This window comes from Symsagittifera roscoffensis, chromosome 9 (assembly GCF_963678635.1).
Source record: "Symsagittifera roscoffensis chromosome 9, txSymRosc1.1, whole genome shotgun sequence".
Lineage (NCBI taxonomy): Eukaryota > Metazoa > Xenacoelomorpha > Acoela > Convolutidae > Symsagittifera > Symsagittifera roscoffensis.
In genome coordinates, this window is record NC_087070.1 from 25,981,515 (window position 1) to 26,001,734 (window position 20,220).

The 20,220-nt window shown below is 33.6% G+C and overlaps 1 protein-coding gene across 1 annotated transcript; it reads left to right on the forward strand.

Annotated features, from left to right (window-relative positions):
* Nucleotides 1–670: 670 nt before the first annotated feature.
* LOC134854328 (4-galactosyl-N-acetylglucosaminide 3-alpha-L-fucosyltransferase 9-like) lies at nucleotides 671–10,508 on the forward strand. Its single transcript, XM_063870541.1, has 3 exons — nucleotides 671–840; nucleotides 1,311–1,362; nucleotides 9,294–10,508. Exons 1-3 carry the CDS (start codon nucleotides 744–746, stop codon nucleotides 10,408–10,410), a joined length of 1,266 nt encoding a protein of 421 aa, XP_063726611.1. The 5' UTR covers nucleotides 671–743; the 3' UTR covers nucleotides 10,411–10,508.
* Nucleotides 10,509–20,220: the final 9,712 nt, after the last annotated feature.

Below are 20,220 nucleotides of genomic sequence, written 5' to 3' on the forward strand. Positions count from 1 at the left end.
CTTAATATGCCTAACAACTGTTTGGAAATCACTTAAGGTTTACGTGACATTGCGTTAAAACTTTTATTTTTAATCTTAGTTTACCATACGACCTAATTGATATCAGGATAGAAAACAACACTGAAAGCCTCATTTTCGAAGTTTTTAATTGGAATGAGACCCCATTAATTCCAAAGTTTTTTCCATAGCACTTAACTACATATAAATTTCACAACTATTCGTTATCGTACCGTCGTCTCTTAAATCTAAGTTTCTATTAAGAAATTGAACTTTACACTATATTTCGTTGAACATTTGGCGGTATACTTCAAAGGTTGAGAAGTCAAACTCGCTTCCAAAATCAGCTGAAATTTTTCATTTTCAGGGAGAGACCACTTCACGGAATTAATAGAAAATTTTATTGTAGATTTGTTTTGATATACATCTGACCAGCCGCAAATAAATGTAAACTTTGTGCCATTTGTCGAGAGTCAAATAAACTCACAGGATGCGGCTCATTGTCCGCTCATTGCCTCTTCCAATTTAGAATATTTACTAAAAACATGATCCAACCTGTGCTCAGTTTTATTCTCCGAATTAAAAGAAAAATATATCTAAAAATAGAAATTTACTGCTCCTATTTCCAGATAGTTTCCTTTCCATTTCATTTTTATATTCGCCCCTCAAAATTTAATAACGCACATTTCTTTTAGTTTTTTCTATTTTTTTAAATTACAGCCAACAAGTTTATTCCTATCTCAAGAATGAAAACCAAGACTCGATATTTGGCTCTCATCCTTCTTGCCTCAGTGCTCCTGATGATTTTACAATTTGTGTCATTTTTTCAATTAGAAACAATTGGTGAGTATAAACCACGTCCTTCAGTTTTTAATAAATGCTTCTAACAGATAACCATATATCGGTCATTTCGACTCGTTTCCACTCTCATATTTTGCAATTTCATAGTTGTTTTTAGTGTTCTTATGGCTTAATGCGTGATGTTAAAATGTAAGGTATGAAGAGCAAATCATTTCATTGCAATTTCATTGCAATCGAATCTGACAATATTATTATAGTTTTTCGTACTTGAAAATCAAATGTGGGGGAAAGCAGAAAGAGCCATCATTTCTACTAATCAATTTGAAAAAAAAAAATTAAAAGATGCCGATGCTTTTTTGTCTTTCAGGCTCTCTGGCAAACAACAACAACAACAGCAAAACAATTTAAAAGTTTTATTTTACTGCTAAAAACCAGAAAATAGTTTAGCTTTTAATTGAGTTTTCAAGCACAAAACTTTTCAAAATTCTAAATCAAGTACATTTTCTAAACAGGTCAAGATGATCAGATCACGTCCTGGGGATTGGAACGAACTCGGGCAAGAAGGTAAGCGTATGAAACATGCACACACTTTCTTCAGATTCGCAAACTTCACACAAATAATACAACACGTGAGTCACCGGCGGATTTAGGCGAAACCCCCCCCCCCCCCCCCCCCCCCCCTCAGGGATCCTTTTTCCTTTCCCCCCACCTCACACAATCATCAGTTTTTATGGTCTAAGGAGTGGTTTTACAAGGTTGATAACGAATATCAAATATGTTTGCCATAGCCTAATTAGTCTGCATGTCAATTTTCACGACAATCGGAGAATGTGAACAGTAATTTGAATAATAAAAATTTGCAGGTGGGGGAAAGGAAAAAGAATTCCTTTTTTAGTGTTTTTTTTTAATTTGCCTGCGCCGCAGAAATCTTGTTCAAATTGGGAGATCACTATTGATTCATAGTGATTCTAGATCCACCCCTGATGTGAGACCGAAAACGAAAAAAAAACAAAGGGGGGTTTTCCAGTTAGTGAGTATTTAGTAGCGATACTCTTTTGGCTCTTTTTCCTTTTTTGGAATAATTTGATTTTCCGTCTCGCCATTGTTTTAAAAATTTTAGCCTGTAATAATGGTTTATTTCTGTAACAACATGCTGCTCTGGATCTATGCAATTTTGGTTTTCATAAGACTGATTTGGTTTTACTTATTGACTCTAGTGATATTGCTCCGACCCTTGAAAATGGGGAGGAACTTTGTATTCGGGTGTTTTGTATTTTTCTTTTTTTTTGTTTTCCACGCAAAGTCAGGTACCACAAATAATGACGAAAATGATGCGTTTTCATATTGAAGCGTTTTTTCATATTGAAGCGTTTTTTGGTCGTAATTTGAATGCCATTTTGAATTTTTTTCTCAGTGTTGCGAAAAACCGGTTTTTGATTTTGATCTAGTTTCATACTAATAAGCGAGCGTGCAGGCTTACAATAGCTTATTTATGCTTACTTTAAGCCGTGAAAATTTAGTTTTTCTCGAGTAAAGTTCGTTTTTGGAGCTTCTTCATAGCGCAATTTTGGGAATCAGAAGCATCACAAAAATTTCTGCAAAAAAATTGTTACGACGCGAAATGAGTAACGATGAGTTCTTGAAGTTGGCTATCCCTGACACTGACCCTTGGTGAACACTTTTGTGAGCAAGAAAATTGATAGTCAACACCAAGAATAAGTAGCTTCTGTGGCGGCTGCAATATCCTTGAGAACGATGAGGATATACCAACCCCGCATAGACATTTGTCCTTTCAAGTCACTAACAAAATCTTATCAATTGTTCTGTAAACTAAGAATTCTCTCGGATACGATTGAAAGAATTAGATACGATTTACCGCATTTTTTTTTCAAACGGCATCAGGTATTAATTGAAAACTGTTTCTTATTGTATGGTAAAAACAGTATAAAAATTTTGCTTAACCATTCTATAAACCCAAAAAAAACAAAGCCAAAAAGGAAGCAAATTTTGTAGCTACCACTTTCTTTTTTATCGTTGGTAAGAAGAATGATATTTTGTCGCTTCAGTGTTTGGTGTTTTGATGATTTATTAGAAGAAAAAATCATGTGACTCAACTACGGCCAATCCCCAGAGAAGTAATTAAATTTGAAATGATTTTAATTTTTGTGCTTTTGGGGCGGCTGCACGCAGTAACGAGGGTAAAAAATTGTTTCGCCTCCATTAAGGTTCCAAATTTTTGCTTCGATTACTTCGTTTCAAACACAATTATATAGTAATGCAAGGCTTTAAAAAATTTTGGACAGATTTTTTATTGAAAGAACATTTTTTGTTGTTACTTAAATAATTCACAATGGTAACTGCACTCATTAAATTTTTTTGGTTTGTTTGGTCAGCAGCCGGTTGTTTTTAAGTTTTAGGTTTCAAGAGGTTTTGAGACATCTTTTTTATCACTTCTATCCACCTAAAATTTTAACACATGTTTTTCAAAATTAATAGAAATTCCGCTCCTTTCATTGCCACTTTCATGGCATCTCAGATATAGCTTAGAAAGAAAGTGTGAAAATCCCAATGAAGGAACACGTTCCGAGGTAATTAATATTTAAACAAACGATAATAGTGTTCTTAGTTTCTGCGATGCACAGAAGATCAATGAAGGTTATCATTATGCCTGTCTGTTTCTGTATAGTCTTTCTACTATTTTCAAGGAAACAGAAAAAAGTTTCAACCTTTTCTTTTGAAAAAAAATTTCGACTTTCGATTTTCGAAAAAAAAACTTAACTTTTTATCATTGGCATTTTCTGATAAAAATTACCCAATTTGAGAAAACTGGATGATTAAGTAAAGTTTTTGTTCTTTTTTAACTTCCCGCCCAACATTTCAAGTTTTCTATTTTTTTAGTTGTCTTACGTGCTATTATGGCTGAATGCTTTATTTTACGATGAAAAGCACAAAACAAAATGTGTTCGCAATATTTTGTTTGCTCACCATGCAAGTTTTCTTTACATTTTGACAATGAAATATTCGTTTTTCAAAAGTGTTTTTCATTTATGAAAGAAGAATGGAAAAGAGCCAAAGTTTTTCGTTCCCTGGAAAACTGAAACCTGAATTCCGCTTTTTAAACTATAAATCAATCACATTTTTCTGACTTTTAGACTTTTGCTGTTTTTTTAAATGTTTTTTCTTTAATTTCAAATAATGAAAATAACAATGAGCGAAAATTTTAAATCAATCAAAATAGTGGTATGTTTAGTTTAATTGTTTTCGCGCGTTTAGCCCTTCACGCTTTTTTATGAGGGGTTGAACACCGCTACCATAACAATTTGAGATAATTGAATATTTTTAAACTCCGAGCGTTGAATACATTCAATTCATTTACCATTCCATTTTGCATTGAGGCGCTGGTAGAACGAGAATGTACCTCTTTGTTCCAATCATTTGTTAAATGTGGAAGAACTTTGTATTCGGGTTTCTTTTAGTTTATTTGTTTTTTTTTGGTTTTCCACGCAAAATCAGTTACCATGAATAATAATCGAAATGGATTGAGCTAAATAGCTTACTAGAGCTCTTCCAGTCGTAGTTCGAACATTTTTTGTTTTGAAAAAGTTTTCATTAGGTTGAAAAAAATTTTAAATTTTTTGACTTTTGGTCTATTTTCAAGCTAATAAGGTGAGGCTAAGCTTTTACAAAAGTCTGTTTAAGCTTATTTTTTTCTTGAATAGATTTTTACTCAAGTAAATTAGTTTTTGGAGTTTTTTAGTGCCAATTTGGGAATCAAAAACTTTTACGATTTATTTTTCGTTTTTTTTATAGTCATTTTTCTACAAAAAATGCTTTCCAATTGGCCAATTTTACTATGAATGTTAAATATGCTTTGATTTTTTTGTCGTTCAGATCGTTTCATCACGGCACGCAGAATTTTTTTTTAAATGTAATTTTTTCACGGCTATTATCCGAGGATTCTGTACTTTTTGCACAGTATCCGGCTATCTTTGTTGTATTTTGCATTGGCTGTATAGGGAACAAGCATAAAAATTAAAATCAAAATACTTTTAATTCTAAAAGTTTTTGAAGACAACATCAATTTTTCAACTTTTTGAAAAACAATTGACCAAAGTTTTTTCAGGGGCTTTGAAAGATCACTTCAGTCAAACTGACTGAAATGTTTTATGAAAAAAACTTTGCTTTTATCTTTAAGAAAATAATCTCTTCTACTCTTTATGAAATTGTCAATATTTAATTTTAGGGAATTGTTCAATTGAGGGTCTAAGTTGCAAGTTTTGCCATCTGCGCTTTAAACGCAATTAAACACACTTTAAGTTTTTAAACGCAATTTTCTGAACGCAAGACTTATAATCAGTAATGCAAAGTCAAAGATTTATACCTGCATGATAATTTATTTTCAATTTTCGCATAAAAACTTTGACTCACTCGGTGTTAAAATTTCGCTAAACGTAACTGATTTGTGAAATTTCACGCCGTTAAAAATTTTTCTGGCATATATCCTGGTCTGACTTCCTTAAGCCCAAAATCAACTGTAAGCACTTGAAATCATTAATTGGCACTTAAATTTTAAAAAAATGTTTGGTTTCATTAGTTGTGATCTTTTTATTAAAAATAAACGTTTAAAAGAATTAAGTTCGTTCACTAGTTCAAACTCGTGCAGCATCTTACAAAAGTTGTAGCAACACATATTCGACTAGTTTTTTGTACCTATTGAGCAAGTTCATCCAGATATGTTTGAAATGAAACATTCCAGTGAAAAAAAAATGCAATACATCTGTTTTTACATATTAAATTGTTCTTAATATTGGTTACAATGCGTAATTTCAATCACAATCAACAACAAAATATAAAAGGCGTGTTTTTTTCTCCGACTTTTGAAGAACAAGACTGAGTTTTATCACTGGGCGTGGTTTTTTTCATATAACATCAGCTTTTTAACTAGTAATTTTTGCCATATTTTTTAAAATCAACCGAAAGGTATGGTTGCCTTGGGCTCAACTGTGAAAATATTTCACTTGTAACCTTTCGTAAAATTATAGGGGTTTGAAGATTGCCAATTTAGGACAATAACGAGCGTGCTATTTCGTGTTTTAACGCGTTAGCGGAGATTAAATTTAATCCGGCTTTCAAATTGTTACATATTAGATTGAATTGAGGCAGGCGTATTACTCTAATTGATTTTTTGCGAAATACATAACTTTGTGCCTTACATAGCGTGTGGGCTGGTGGTTTCAAAAAACCTAAAAAAGTTCAACTTAACCAATACGAGGCCAGACTGTGTATTTTGTAGATTGTTAGCGGTTTCCGCAACTAGGATGCTTTTTTTGTTCTTCTTTTGTTTTTTCGTTTTCTTTGATTGTTCCGACAAAGTTTTAACATGTTCAAAAAATTTTCTCTGGAATCCAGGAACATACAGATACAAAGTAATTACCTTTTTTGAAATTTTGATATACTTTTGAAGCAAGTCAGTCGAAACATTTAGGGCTTCGCCCTGATACGAGCAGTCTTGGTACACTAAAATTCAACTGTAGTTTTTCTTGAATAGAATATTTTCTCTAGAATATTTTTTTGCTTAGCTTGATCCTAAAAACTGATTTAAAAAAATTAATAAGCCTCAGTCTTCAAAAAAGTGCGATCATTCGTTCTAATGTTGATACAGCTCAAGAGCATGAGCCGCTGCCTGAAGAATCAAAAGGCATCCGTACGCGAACGCGAAATTCAAACTTCAAGTCGGAGTACGGAATCCATCCTGCCGCATAAACATAAAACACCATCGCAGAAGTTTTATAGCTTTGGTTTTGACTCTATAATCATATAACTTTTTCATAACTTTCACATTAAAAATGATGCCATTTTTTTTATTTTCGGCACCAAAAAAATGGCTGAATTGACTTGAACTCTTAAATTAAAAATGTTTTATCCTATTACAGATCTTGTAATCAAAATGTAATCTAATGATGATCTCAACTAGAATATTTACACATCAACAACTGACACCGCATGATGACCGATATAACATCAAATAATCTGCCTCTTTTAAAACAAATGAGTCATTCTACCAAAGTCATCAAACAAGGAAGTTTAGAAGACATTCCTAAAATAGAAAGTAATTGAAAAGGAAAATAAATTTAAGAAACGTGAAATGAGGAAGAAGTCAGTTTCTGCCATCAAAGGTAAACCATTGAAATGCTTCTGAAGCATGACAACAGGTTAAGGCCTTATTTAGTCTTATGGCGCTCTCTCAAGTGATGTTTTTGTAGATGAACTCCTTATTTCTATTTTTATCTGTGTAATGACCTCGCTTGGAAACTGTTTGTTATGGTTAATTTGAAAAACAGTATCTTCTCTCCTTTAATGTACGGTCGGCAGGGGTGGATTTAGAGGGGGGGAGGGGGCGGACGCTCTATTCTTCTCTGGTATTCGACCCCCCCACCGACTCAAAGGTACTATTTTGGACTATTTTGAGATATATATTTTTGGCTGAAAGAGCCTATTTTTTTTAAAGAGCGCCTTCGGCGCAAATATAAACTAATATTGAGAGGGGAGCGCGCGCCGAAAAACGCATTTTTTTTGGTCAAAATTATCCAAAAAGTGCCCTAAATGCTTTTTTTAGCCTGTTTTTTTCGAAACTTGCCTGCGTCACAGAATACTGGACTAAAGCAGGGTCTTTTTATTGCTATGAGAGAGCTCGGAAAATCAGTTTGGTCAACCTAAAACAAAAAAAAGGTCGACCAATTTTTCGATAATTTTTGAAACTCAACCCCCACCCCCCGCCCTCGAGAAAATACTAAGCTCCGCCCCTGATGGTCGGCCGTGATTTTCACTGCTAATTGACAAGATTCTTTTTTTCGAAAAAAAGGTTGACCAGAAATTAAATCTAATATAATCAATTATAAGGATTATTTAATTTGTTTTTTAGTAGATTATTAATCCATTATAATCGATTACTTTAGGTTTTTATGAATACAGATGATGAAAATCCATGATAAACGATTACTCTCAATGAAACTTCTTTGCGGGTGGCTCAAATCGATTGTTCTGTTTGCTGTCAGTTGATGTAAAAGTACCGTTAAGATTTTAAATAAATCGTGTCAGAAAAGACAATATGATTAAAATATGATAATTTTAGCCTGCAACCAGGGGTTGATCTTGAGTTTTTTAAGATGGTTGAAAATGTTCTACCCAATTGAAAAGTATTTGAGTTGTTGGTATAGTCTCTGGCATACAATTACTGATAACAAAATGCGTTGCGAGCATGTTTAAAGTCATAATTTGTCGTTATCAGTCACTATTACCCGGTTCAAGGCCCGCGACTAATTTTTTGACTCTGATGGTTGCGCCGATGTCAATCATGCGATCGAAAACCCATACTATGGTCAGGGCTATAAGTTGCAGACAAAATTTTGAACTGCAGTATTTCGGTCGCAGTAGTCTGAGAAGTAGCCGCGATAGTCTATAATTTAGTCGCGACATAGTCTAAAAGTTAGTTGCGACATTGTGCAAGAGTTAGTCGCGAAAATGTCTACAAGTTAGTCGCTGTTACGGTTTAGAAAAAATTGCGATGTAGTCTACAATATAATCGAGACATAGTCTAACATAATTTGCGGCATAGTCTAAAAGTTATTCACAAAAAAAACCTTAAAAGGGAATTGAATTGGCTTGAAAATAAGAGGCTTCAAATACTGTATTTCCGTAGCCTAAAAAAGTTTTGATATAGATAGCTAAAGTTGTCGTTCCTGCAATTCGCAGAGGATCTATGAAAGGCTTTGCAGCCTATCTAAGCATAGACCATTATCTTATTTACCCACATTCTAGACAGTTATAATGCAGAGTGAAGCTCGTTTTTTGTTGTTTTTTTTTGCATCTAGAAATATCACGTGGTACCACTATTGCTAGCCAAAATCGGTCAGGCTGTGGTAGACCTGAAGCTGGAGGTCAAGTGAGAGCTCGTCATCGCACACTGACAATGACATGGCAGGGGATCGATTACACGATCTGACGATTGAAGTGAACGCCCTATACCACTATTCTAAGTGCCTCTAAAGAGCCGTTAAGTGCTGCTAGAAATCACGTCTAGAAATAAGTAGCAACAAAGTCCAAAAATTAGTTGCGACATAGTCTACAAGTTTGTCACGACGTAAGCTAGAAACAAGTAGTGAGAAAATTCAAACATTAGTCGTGGGGGAAGAGATAGTCTTACAGATGAAATCTATTTGTCCACTTTCTCCCTTTCACCATTTTCACATTCTCCATTTTGTGCTCTTATCGTAAGCAAAAAAAACAGAACGTCATGTCATTGAAGTCTTGGCTCTAATTTTGGACGTTTTTGCTTTATTCACAATTAGTTGGTGTTATCTAATATCTTAAAAGTTATCCTAATTTTGAGTCTTATAGTGTTTCTTATCATATATTGCTTTGATTTTTAATTTTAATGTTTTTATAATTATGAAATAGTTTTTTTGGCCCTATAAAAACAATTAAATTTGTTTTAGGTCATCTGGATTAGGCTGGCTTAATTTCAGCATGCTTAGAAGATTCCAATCATTTTTCTCATCCAGACAAATACTACCGCCCCAAAATTTGGAGCTATTTGTGATGCGAAACGAAAAAATGCATAGGAAAAACTTCAAAAACGACTGTCAAATTGACTATAACTGTACAGTTTTCTACCGAAGTCAAATGCATAGCTACAACTTCTCCCGATTTGATGCGATTGCTGTAGTTGGTCGATCTAGTTTTTCTATCCTCGAATCTCACTGGCTTAGCCATCCATGGTACCGAAGTCCGAACCAAATATGGCTGGCTGTAAGTCTGGAATCATCAAACCACCTTGAAACAGTTTCAAAGCATCACAACTTCAACTCGGCTTTTAACTGGACAGGCGCTTTATCACGAAAAGCAACTTTAGAGCGAAGCTATACTAATTTCTATCGACGTTCTGAACCGGTTAGGCTTAGAGACGTTTCGGCTGAATTGGATACTTGGAACAAAACATTGCCATTTTGTTGGATGGTTAGTAATTGCAGAAGTGCACCTTCAGGCCGAATGCAAATTGTTTCAGAATTGATCAAGTATCTTAAATATCCTTTGCATATGTGGGGTAAAGCCGCAAATATTTGTATGTCGAACGATTTAAAAGGAAAAATTATCAATCATGGAGCTGTTCCCAACTCTAAGGGCAATCTTGCCGGCGACTTGCTGCGCCAAGACACAATCAAACAGTGCAAAGTTTACTTTGCTCTTGAGAACTCCATTTGCACAGACTATATTTCGGAAAAGTTCTCAAACGCGCTGATGACCTTTTCTGTCCCGCTAGTTCTTGGGTTTAGGTCCAGTTACGATCGAAAAATGCCAGGGTCTTTCATTCATTTGAACGATTTTAAGAATATTAGTATGCTAGCTGAACATCTGCATGACTTGGTAGAAAGCAAAGATAGACTGTTGAAATATCATGAATGGAGAAAAGAGTTTTATATATCAGACGCAAAGCGCAACGAAAGTTTCGAATGTCAATTTTGCCGAAAGGTGTACGAAGCGAGGTTGAACCAAAAACCCTTAGTAATTCCGGATTTAAAGCAGACTTTTAGAAAGATTCAAACTTGTGCTTAGTTCTTATCTGATAGTTTTTTATTGATAATTAATGAAAGTTCTACGGCGAAGGTAGTTTAATTCTTTTATTCTAAAAGCTTAGCTTTATATTCAGTTTGAGCACCAGCGGATTTAGGGGGATTTAGGAATTCGACCCCCTGCCTACACAAAGGGTCCCCCTTTGTACTATTTTGAGATATCCATTTTTGGTGACGGACCCTAAATCTTTTCTAAAGGCGTCTGGGGCGCCAACATATACTAATATTGAGGGAGTGAGCGCGCGCCGGAAAAAAAAACGCATTTTTTTGTCAAACTTTTCCAAAAATTGCCCAAAAACGCCTTTTTGGACTGCTTTTCAAAATTTTGCCTGCTGCGCAGAAATTCGGTCAAAATGGGGTCTTTATAGTGATTTAGGAGAGCTCAGAAAATCAATTTGGTCGACCTAAAAAAAGGTTGACAAAATTTTCGAAATTTTTTGAGAATCCCCCCCCCCCCTCGAGAAGAGCCTAAATCCGCCCCTGAGTTTGAGTGTATTGTTTTTAAATCTTACGATAAGTTGAAATAAAACACCCGGATAGAGGTGCTGTACTTATGTTTCTACTTTCAAAGTCGAGCAAGTGCAGTTTTGATACTAAATTTTTGCAGTCGAGAAGCAATTTTAAGTCAAGCACAAAGTCGAAACATACCCGATTTTGGTCTAGAAAGTCGAAACACTGGCCGAGAAAGTCGAAACATTTCCAATTTTGGTCGAGAAAGTAGAAAAACATAGATCGAGCACAAAGTCGAAACATACCCGATTTTGGTGGAGAAATCAAAACATAGATGGAGCACAAAGTCGAATCATAACCAATTTCGGTCGAGAAAGTCGAAATATAGGTCGAGCACATTCGAAACATAGGTCGAGCACGGTCGAATCATAAGCCGAAAATGTCACGAGTTTTTGAAGGAGAACCAGAACATTTTGAGCCCGTTTTTCAAAAGTTGTCACAAGTTTTTGAAGGGGAACCAGAACATTTCGAGCTCGTAGTTTGGCGTAGCACGGGGAAGGGGGTAGTAAGGGGGGGGGGCGTAGCGGAGGAGCGTGATTATTGGGGTGTTTGAGTTTGTTCGCGCACGAGTTTTGGAGAGAATTGCATTAAGCAGAATAAAAATCTACAAAAAAATCGAGTATATTGAAAACAAAATTGGATTTTATTCGATCATAATAGATCTGAGGTAGGTAAAACAAATTTTGGATAAATTTTTGCTCATATCTATGCGGCAAAAAAAAAATTAATAAAAAAATTGTTGGTCGAGAAAGTCGAAACATGCCCAAAGTTGAAAAACCGAAATAAGTCGAAATTCGGCCGAGAAATTAAAAAAAAATCTGAACTGGGTATAACAAAGTTGAAACGTTTTTGTTGGGTCGAGAAAGTCAAAACATAGCAAAAGTTGGTCAAAAAAATAGAGAAATGCCGATTTTTGGTCAAAAAATTCGAGACATAAATCAAGCAATTCGACCCGGGATAGATTTTTGGTCAAGTAGCACAGAATGTTCCGACCATAGTTTTAAAAATTACAACATTTTTTTTCAAATTAGTGTCATTTTTCCTGAGTGATGTGATAAAAATATCTGAACAAAAACTTAGAAATTAAACAAATGCGACAATCACAGTCAAAAAGGCCAATTGGAAAAAGTTTTTTTTCTGTAGAAAAACGGCTAGAGAAACGAAAAAAAATTATTAAGACAATTTTTAAAACTTCAAAGTCTTGTTTATAATATCTTAGCAAAACTTTTTGGAATGCTTGAAGTTCTTGATACCCAAAATGCACTTAAAAACTTCAAAAAATTTTTTTGAGTAAAAATTAATTTTCTGGATCTAAATTAGCTCAACTTGTTAGATCGAATTTAGACCAAAAATCAAAAATTTCAAACCCAATTTTTCAAAGTTTTTAATGTTAGTTTAATCACGTCTGAAAAGGCTTTAATATGATATATCAATCGATCTATTTCGATTATTATTTTTTGCGAGGAAAACAAAAAGAACATGTAACAAAAACAAAAACTAAAATACACCAAATACAATAGTCTTCAACGTTTTTCAACCGGTTGGAACTAGAACTCCTGAAAGTAACAACCCCGATCGATATCTATATCGGGTAGATTGCAGCTTACGGGAAAAAAGCAATTTCGAAACCTCTTGCCACCTGCATACCTTCAATAAAAGATCATAGTAATGATAAGCTTTAATTTTGGTCTCATTGCCTCAACAATAAATTAAATTTAATAGAAACTAAACACCGTTGTAGTATATGTTGGGGAAAAATCGTCTGGGGGTGCTGACCCCCATTTATTAAAATAGGCTATAGAGTATTCGGTCAGCACCCTATGCATTAACATAGGTGAAAGATTTCCCATGTACTAAGGTTATAGGCTTCAGAGTTTCAGATGGTAAGATGGTAAGTTCTGAGAAAAACATATTTGGCGGCCGGCTGTGCCGATGCGTATAAATCTAAACGTTTTCCCAATCAAAAACCAAAAAACTTTTAACCCAAACGGGAATTTTCAAAATCTTATGTTTTATGATGTGATAGTTTTTTTGATGGCAAGCTTCAGATAGTAGGTTTCAGAAAAAATTCAAGTTTTCCTGAGTAAAATTTTCATGTTTGTTTTTGATATCAAAATTTTCTCAGACAAAATTTCAAGTTTGCAACAACAGATGTAACCCCCGTGGTTAGTGAGGATGCTGAAGTATGCCAAAAAATTTTTTATTTTTGTTTACTAAAGCAAAGTAGTGGACGTAAACAAAAATTTTCTCATACAATTATGTCAAAACTGCAACACCAAATGTTACCCCACACGGTGAACAGGGACGCCAATTACCGTAAAAAAACTTCTCGAAATATTACTTCTGTTTTTATAAGAGTGATAAATGTTCAGTGTATCAGATGGGGTAAGGTTCGGCAACAACAGAAAAACTTTGAAATTCATTCGCTCAATTTCAAATTTAGAAGTTGGTTGATTTTTTAACTTTTCAATTTCAAATATTGAGTCATCATCTTCATTCACTGCAAAATCGCTTCCTTATTCCTCCTCAAAAATCAATTTACACCAAATGTCTTTGAAAGTTTGCAGCGGCAAAAAAATATTTAAACTGTGAATCTTGAAAATTCGTAGTGTATACATCTTTCCGACATTAAATTCCAAAAAGATTAGTGTTGAATCAAACAAAAATTATCATCCTATTCAGAATTATCATTATAATTATTCACTTTCAGCTTACTTTTTTTTAGTTGATTTTTTTTGCTATCAGAATTCAAAATACAAATTTTCTCCGAGTTTGCCTAGATATTCACTGAGTTCCTCATCTGGATTTTTGCAAACCGTTTGTTTCTTTTCTTAAAAAAGAAAACAAATGAAGAAAAAAATATTTAAAAATGCAAAAAAAAAGAAATTACATTACAATAAAAGTCAAACCATCATTTATAATTTTTTCTATATCAATTTAATTTCACAGAGAAAAAAATTAATGCGTTTTTGCTTCTAATTAACAATAAAATTCAAAATTATAAACATCAAGATTATTATTCAAGTTCTTCTGGTAGAAATTTAAAAAAGAAAAAATTTTGTTTTTTCAAAATTTTCTTTGTATAAACCATACAATTTACCAGTTTTTCGAAGTTACTTTTGAACCATGCGCTGGTATTTTTTTTGAAAAGGAGTAATTGAAACGTTTTCTTACCAAAGAATTGGCAAAGTAATAATTTTTGTCCAATCGAGCAATCATGATCCAGTGTTCTTCTCTATCATTGCTTGGAGCTCAATCATATTTTGCAAAAGAAAATTTTGCTAGTTGAGGAACGCTATCAGAAGGATAAGATCCCATAAACTTGAACCTGAGGTTAGGAGTATGTTCGATATTTTGAAAAAGTGGAAAGTTGTCCATCTATGCAATTGTTTAATGACTTATATTAAAAAACGAAAAAAAAATGATAGTTGATAGTGCAATTTTAGATTAAAAAAATTGGAAAAAAATTCTAAGCTCAAGCTTTCTCCACGTTTTGGATAATGCAACGTTTCAGCTGCATCTTGTAGTGAAGTCAAGTCAAAAACAAGAATACAATGATTCTGAAAAATTTTCCATAGGAAGAACTGGAAAATGGTTTAAACTGCAATGCTTTCATAGTTGTAACATAAAGGCGACAAGGAGAAGTTGAATTTAATGAAACAATTGCTCTCCCAACCCGAATAAATTTAAGTTCTCTCTTAAAAAACGGACTTTTATGAAAAATTCCCCAACGGCTGAACTTGTATTCATTGCAACAGCTATTTTTCTTAGTGAAGCTTGATTGAAAACATTTTCTTGCTTAAACTTGCTTGGACGAGATGGAATGATAAAGTTTTTTGCTATAGTTTCCATATAATTGAAATGAGCAGGTTCTTTTTCCGGATTCAATTGCATGTATTGGTGAATAGGTTCAGCTTAATTTTCTTCTAGTAAACACCAAACAATCAATTATTTTCAGGCTAATGTTTGAATGATCAGACAGCACGTAAATTTAGGTCCAGCTCAAGTTAATTTATTTCGAACTTTATTTTTTGGTGAAAATAATTTTTCACAAGTAATAAAAATCAATGGCAAGCCTCCCAAAGAGTGAAACAGTTATCCCTTTCCGTAGGAAATTGCTTTTTAAGTGAACGAATAATTATCAAATGCTCCCGGAAACTCATCAAAACCATATACAAGACAAGCAAGTGTTCTTTTTTTATTCACTGCCGACGAATGAGTTCGTTCGATATTTGTGCTTTATGATGATATAATCCATTGGCGTTGTAAACACTTGTATGTTTAAAATAAACTTCACAGCTGAAGAACAAAAAATATAGTAGGTTGTTTACATGGTTTAAGTAATTTTGTGGTCCTTCATCTGAGTCATATTCTGAATTTGCTTTATATTTTGTTTTATGTTTTGCTGATTTGGGTAGCACGCGTTCCCATGAAACGATTACGATCCGTCTCAAGTTCAAACTCAATACTGTTTTCATCTAGTGAAGCACTGGGAAATAATTCTTGTGTGTTAGATGATATAAATGTTTCCAAAGCTGGGTTTTTGTCAAAAATATCCAAAAAAGAATTTGTAAAAGCTCCTTATCGAAAATGACTACTTCGATTTATTTTCCTTTAAATTTTTCAAAAAGGTCTTTTGGAGAGCCACTGGTTTTCGATCTTTTTCCGAGAATTGTTCTTACTGTTATGCGCTTGGATTTTTTCTTTTTCCACCGCGCGACTCTTTTCGAACTTTTTTTGTTCCAACATCTCTTGCATATTTTTTTGATCTTTTCTTCCACTAAGGTCTCCCCAGTCTGGCGCAGCAAATTCAAACAAATCTGCTCCAATTTTTTTGGCAGCTGGAACTGTATATTTTTCTTATAATGAAGGGGACTGCAGTTCTCCCACGAGAAAAGTGTCATTGAAAAGTGTAACAATTAGCAGATTTTTGCGCAGCCATTTCGTATAAAGTATAAATCAAAAATGATTATCCGAAATCTAGCGGAACAAAAGAACAACTCGTGTAATTTATACGGAACAAAAGGAATGTTTTCACCTGTAGTATCCCTTAGTTCATTTTTTATGCTATTGAAAGGCTTTAAAAAAATTAAATCGTAGATGAGTAAATGGTTGATAATTTTTCTATTGTCCTGTAGATTTTATGTTTCTATTTTTTGTACTATGGAAATGAAAAGGAATCAAAAAAGTATAGGAATTTTTGTATCACCTACTCTATTATAATCTAAAACATCACTATATATCATCAGGGAATGTATTCTCATAATGTTATAGGAATACTGAGGATGATTTGGTCCTTTTCCACCCGTTACATCCTCTGTCTGGTTTTTGTCTAAATCACAACCAAAAATTTGTCTCAAATTAGCACTTTGAATGATAAACACTGATTGATCCTCAGTTCCTTCACCCATCCAAAGCTTAATTGAGAAATTATTTTTTGAAAGCTTGCATTGTGTCTGGGGCATACTTTGTTTTCATTATTTCAATTTTGACAAATCTCGAAAAATTTTCTACAGCAATTAATAAATACGTAACTCCATTGTTTTGACTAGCTAACTTGTCTACAAAAACGAAGTGCATGCACCAGATTGCTTTGATATATTTGGAAAAAGCTTGAAGTCTTCGGAAACGTCTGATTGGAGGACCAATTTTTGTATACTCAAGTTTCGCACAGAACCGTACGCAGCTCTACCCCTAAAATACAATCTGTTCAGACTTACTTTTTAGATTTTGAACGGGTCTAAGTTTCTCTGTTTTTCGCTTTGGCATTCTTGTTGATAACAAATTTAAATGGAGTTTGAGTTGCTTCCAAAATGATAAAATAAACATCTGGAGAATCGGTTTTTTTTCGCTTTAGTGCACAAAGAAGGTCTACAAAAGATTCTTATGTATCTCGATTATCTAAAATGATGTTTTTTTACAGGCTCAGTTCAATTCTAGGAGAATTATAATTTAAATCAATAAGGTGCTCATTGTTACCCGTTTTCAAACTTGCAATAGCAGCACTGTAATTTGAATCAAAGTCTTTTGGTACAATCTCCTCTTTTTCTTACTTTTGTTCCAGTTTTTCTTTGTTAGAAGTGTGCTTTGTGATTGATAATTTGAACACGGAAATGAAACAAGCTGTTTCATACTAAGTCAAACGTTTAGTGACAAACAGAATGATCATAGATATCAACTGTAAGCCTTAGCTGATTTTTAAATAGTTCTTTTTTCGTGTAGAGGAGTACTTTATGTGTTAATTCTGATTTTTTTTTTCGATTTTATACTACGTCTTCTTTCCAAAGGGTTTGAAGCTCTCCTCTTAATAGGTTTAACAAAAACAGTTGCTCAGAATCTCAAATAAATCTTTTGGACAATTGAGATCAAATTCTTTTCGAAATTTTAGGAATCTTTTTGAATTATTGGGAGAATAGAGACGTATTGTGTACTGATCATCAAGAAACTCTGTCGCTACTTCGGCTGGTAAATCAAAGTTTGTTGGAAAAGAACCACTATTAGAGCAATATTTAAGTGAATCAACTTTTTTTGAATTAAATCAATAAGTAAATGACCACAGGGAACTGATGTTGCATCTTGATAAAACTCTTTCAATTAAGATCCTGGTCCTAGTTGTTGACATAATGCATTGATTTGTAAAACTTCTCTCAGTGAATTGAACATGACTATGTGAGTATTTCGTAATTCTACATTTCTTCCTAAATTGCTTTGATGAAAAAATTGTGTTTGATGTATCTTGTATTCAGACTTTAGTGTCTCCCAGCAGGAATTTATACAAGAATCATGAAAAGAATCATGAAAAAAAGCGGAAACTTAGTTCCATTATTAGAAAGATTTTCAACAAGTCAAAATCTAGTCCTTGGATAAATTTAGGGTTTTTCTTCGCATTTGGCTATAAAAAGGTTGATATTATTGAAAAAAAAACAAAAAAGTTTTGTCAAATGCTGGCTGAAAAGTACCAATTATCAACCAATTAAAAATAAGATGAGTTTTTCCAGATTCGCTTGGACCAACTAAGGAAATAAAAATCGTTCTGCGCAATACAGTGCTTTCGTCAATATCGATACACGTTTTTCTGAAGGTCTCTAGATAACCTAGTATTGATGGAAGTGCGTCGAGCCATTTATCATAGTTTTCCTTTTGTAGTTGTAAAGAATGATTTGTTTTCATTGATTTCCATTTCTACGATTTTTTATAAGTTCTTTTTTTTAATATGGGATCGGTATCGTATGAAAAGTTTTCTTCTGTCGTTATGCAGAGCCCGCTCGAAGTGCGATATTTGTGAGTCCGAATTCTGCAATTTTGGCACATTTTGTGATTCTATAACAGTTAGCAAAAGTTTTGAGAATTTTTTTCTAGATCAATTTGGAAAAACACTATTTTTTGTGAAGTTTCAAGATTAAAATTCTTGAAAAACCACAACTCATTTTTAGACTTTTAAAACGTCAAATTTTTGTTTATAATTTCTTAGCAAAACCTTTTGGAATGCTTTAAGTTCTTGATACCCAAAATGCACTTAAAAACTTCAAAAAATTTTTTGAGTAAAAATTATTTTTCTAGATCTAAATTTAATCTTCAATAAGCTATTCAAAGCTTGCCTGCAAGCTCAACTTCATAGATCGAAATAAGACCAAAAATCAAAAATTTCAAACCCAATTTTTCAAAGTTTTTAATGTTGTTTTAACCACGTCTGAAAATGTTTTAATATGATATAACAATCGATCTATTTCGATTGTGATTTTTTGGGAGGAAAACAAAAAAAAACATGTACAAAAAAAAACTAAAATACACCAAATACAATGGTCTTCAACGTTTTTCAACCGGTTGGAACTAGAACTCCTGAAAGTACCGACCCCGATCAATATCTATAGCGGGTAGATTGCAGCTTACGGGAAAAAAAGCAATTTCGGAACCACCTGCATACCTTCAATAAAAGATCATAGTAATGTTAAAATAAACTTCACAGCTGGAGAACAAAGAATATAGTAGGTTGTTTACATAGGTTAAGTAATTTTGTGGTCCTTCATCTGAGTCATATACTGAATTTGCTTTATGTTTTGTTTTATGTTTTGCTGATTTGGGTAGCACGCGTTCCCATGAAACGATTACGATCCGTCTCAATTTCAAACTCAATACTGTTTTCATCTAGAGAAGCACTGGGAAATAATTCTTGTGTGTTGGATGATATAAATGTTTCCAAAGCTCGGTTTTTGTCAAAAATATCCAAAAAAGAATTTGTAAAAGCTCCTTATCGAAGATGACTACTTCGATTTATTTTCCTTTAAAATTTTCAAAAAGGTCTTTAGGAGAGCCACGGTTTTTCGATCTTTTTTCCGAGAATTGTTCTTACTGTTATGCGCTTGCATTTTTTCTTTTTCCACCGCGCGACTCTTTTCGAACTTGTTTTGTTTCAACATCTTTTGCATATTTTTTGATCTTTTCGTCCACTAACGACTCCCCAGTCTGGCGCAGCAAATTCAAACAAATCTGCTCCAGATTTTTTGGCAGCTGGTACTGTGAATTTTTTATAATAAAGGGGACTGCAGTTCTCCCACGAGTTTGTGCACCAAAACCTCTGCTTACGGGAAAACAGCAATTTCGAAACCTCGTGCCACCTGCATACCTTCAATAAAAGATCATAGTAATGATAAGCTTTAATTTTGGTCTCATTGCCTCAACAATAAATTAAATTTAATAGAAACTAAACACCGTTGTAGTATATGTTTGGGAAAAGTCGTCTGGGGGGTGCTGACTCCCATTTATTAAAATAGGCTATAGAGTTTCCGGTCAGCACCCTATGCATTAACATTGGTGAAACATTTCCCATGTACTAAGGTTAAAGGCTTCAGAGTTTCAGATGGTAAGATGGTAAGTTCTGAGAAAAAAATATTTTGCGGCCGGCTGTGCCGATGCGTATAATTCTAAACGTTTTCTTAATCAAAAACTCAAAAATTTTTAACCCAAACGGGAATTTTCAAAATCCTATGTTTTATGACGTGATAGTTTTTTTGATGGCAAGCTTCAGATAGTAGGTTTCAGAAAAAATTTAAGTTTTTCAGAGTCAAATTTTCACGTTTGTATTTTAAATCAAAATTTTCTCAGACAAAATTTCAAGTTTGCAACAACAGATGTAGCCCCCGTGTTTAATGAGGATGCTGAAGTATGCTAAAATTTTTTTAATTTTTGTTTATTAAAGCGAAGTAGTGGACGTAAACAAAAATTTTCTCATACAATTATGTCAAAACTGCAACCCCAGATGTTACCACACGGTGAACAGGGACGC

What these genes read in the sequence shown, in the direction of transcription:
- LOC134854328 (XM_063870541.1), top strand. Translation starts at nt 744, where the DNA reads ATGAAAACCAAGACTCGATATTTGGCTCTCATCCTTCTTGCCTCAGTG. An exon ending in TTTTCAATTAGAAACAATTG is followed by an intron (nt 841 to 1,310) that starts GTGAGTATAAAC and finishes TTTTCTAAACAG; the next exon opens with GTCAAGATGATCAGATCACG. An exon ending in GAACGAACTCGGGCAAGAAG is followed by an intron (nt 1,363 to 9,293) that starts GTAAGCGTATGA and finishes AATTTGTTTTAG; the next exon opens with GTCATCTGGATTAGGCTGGC.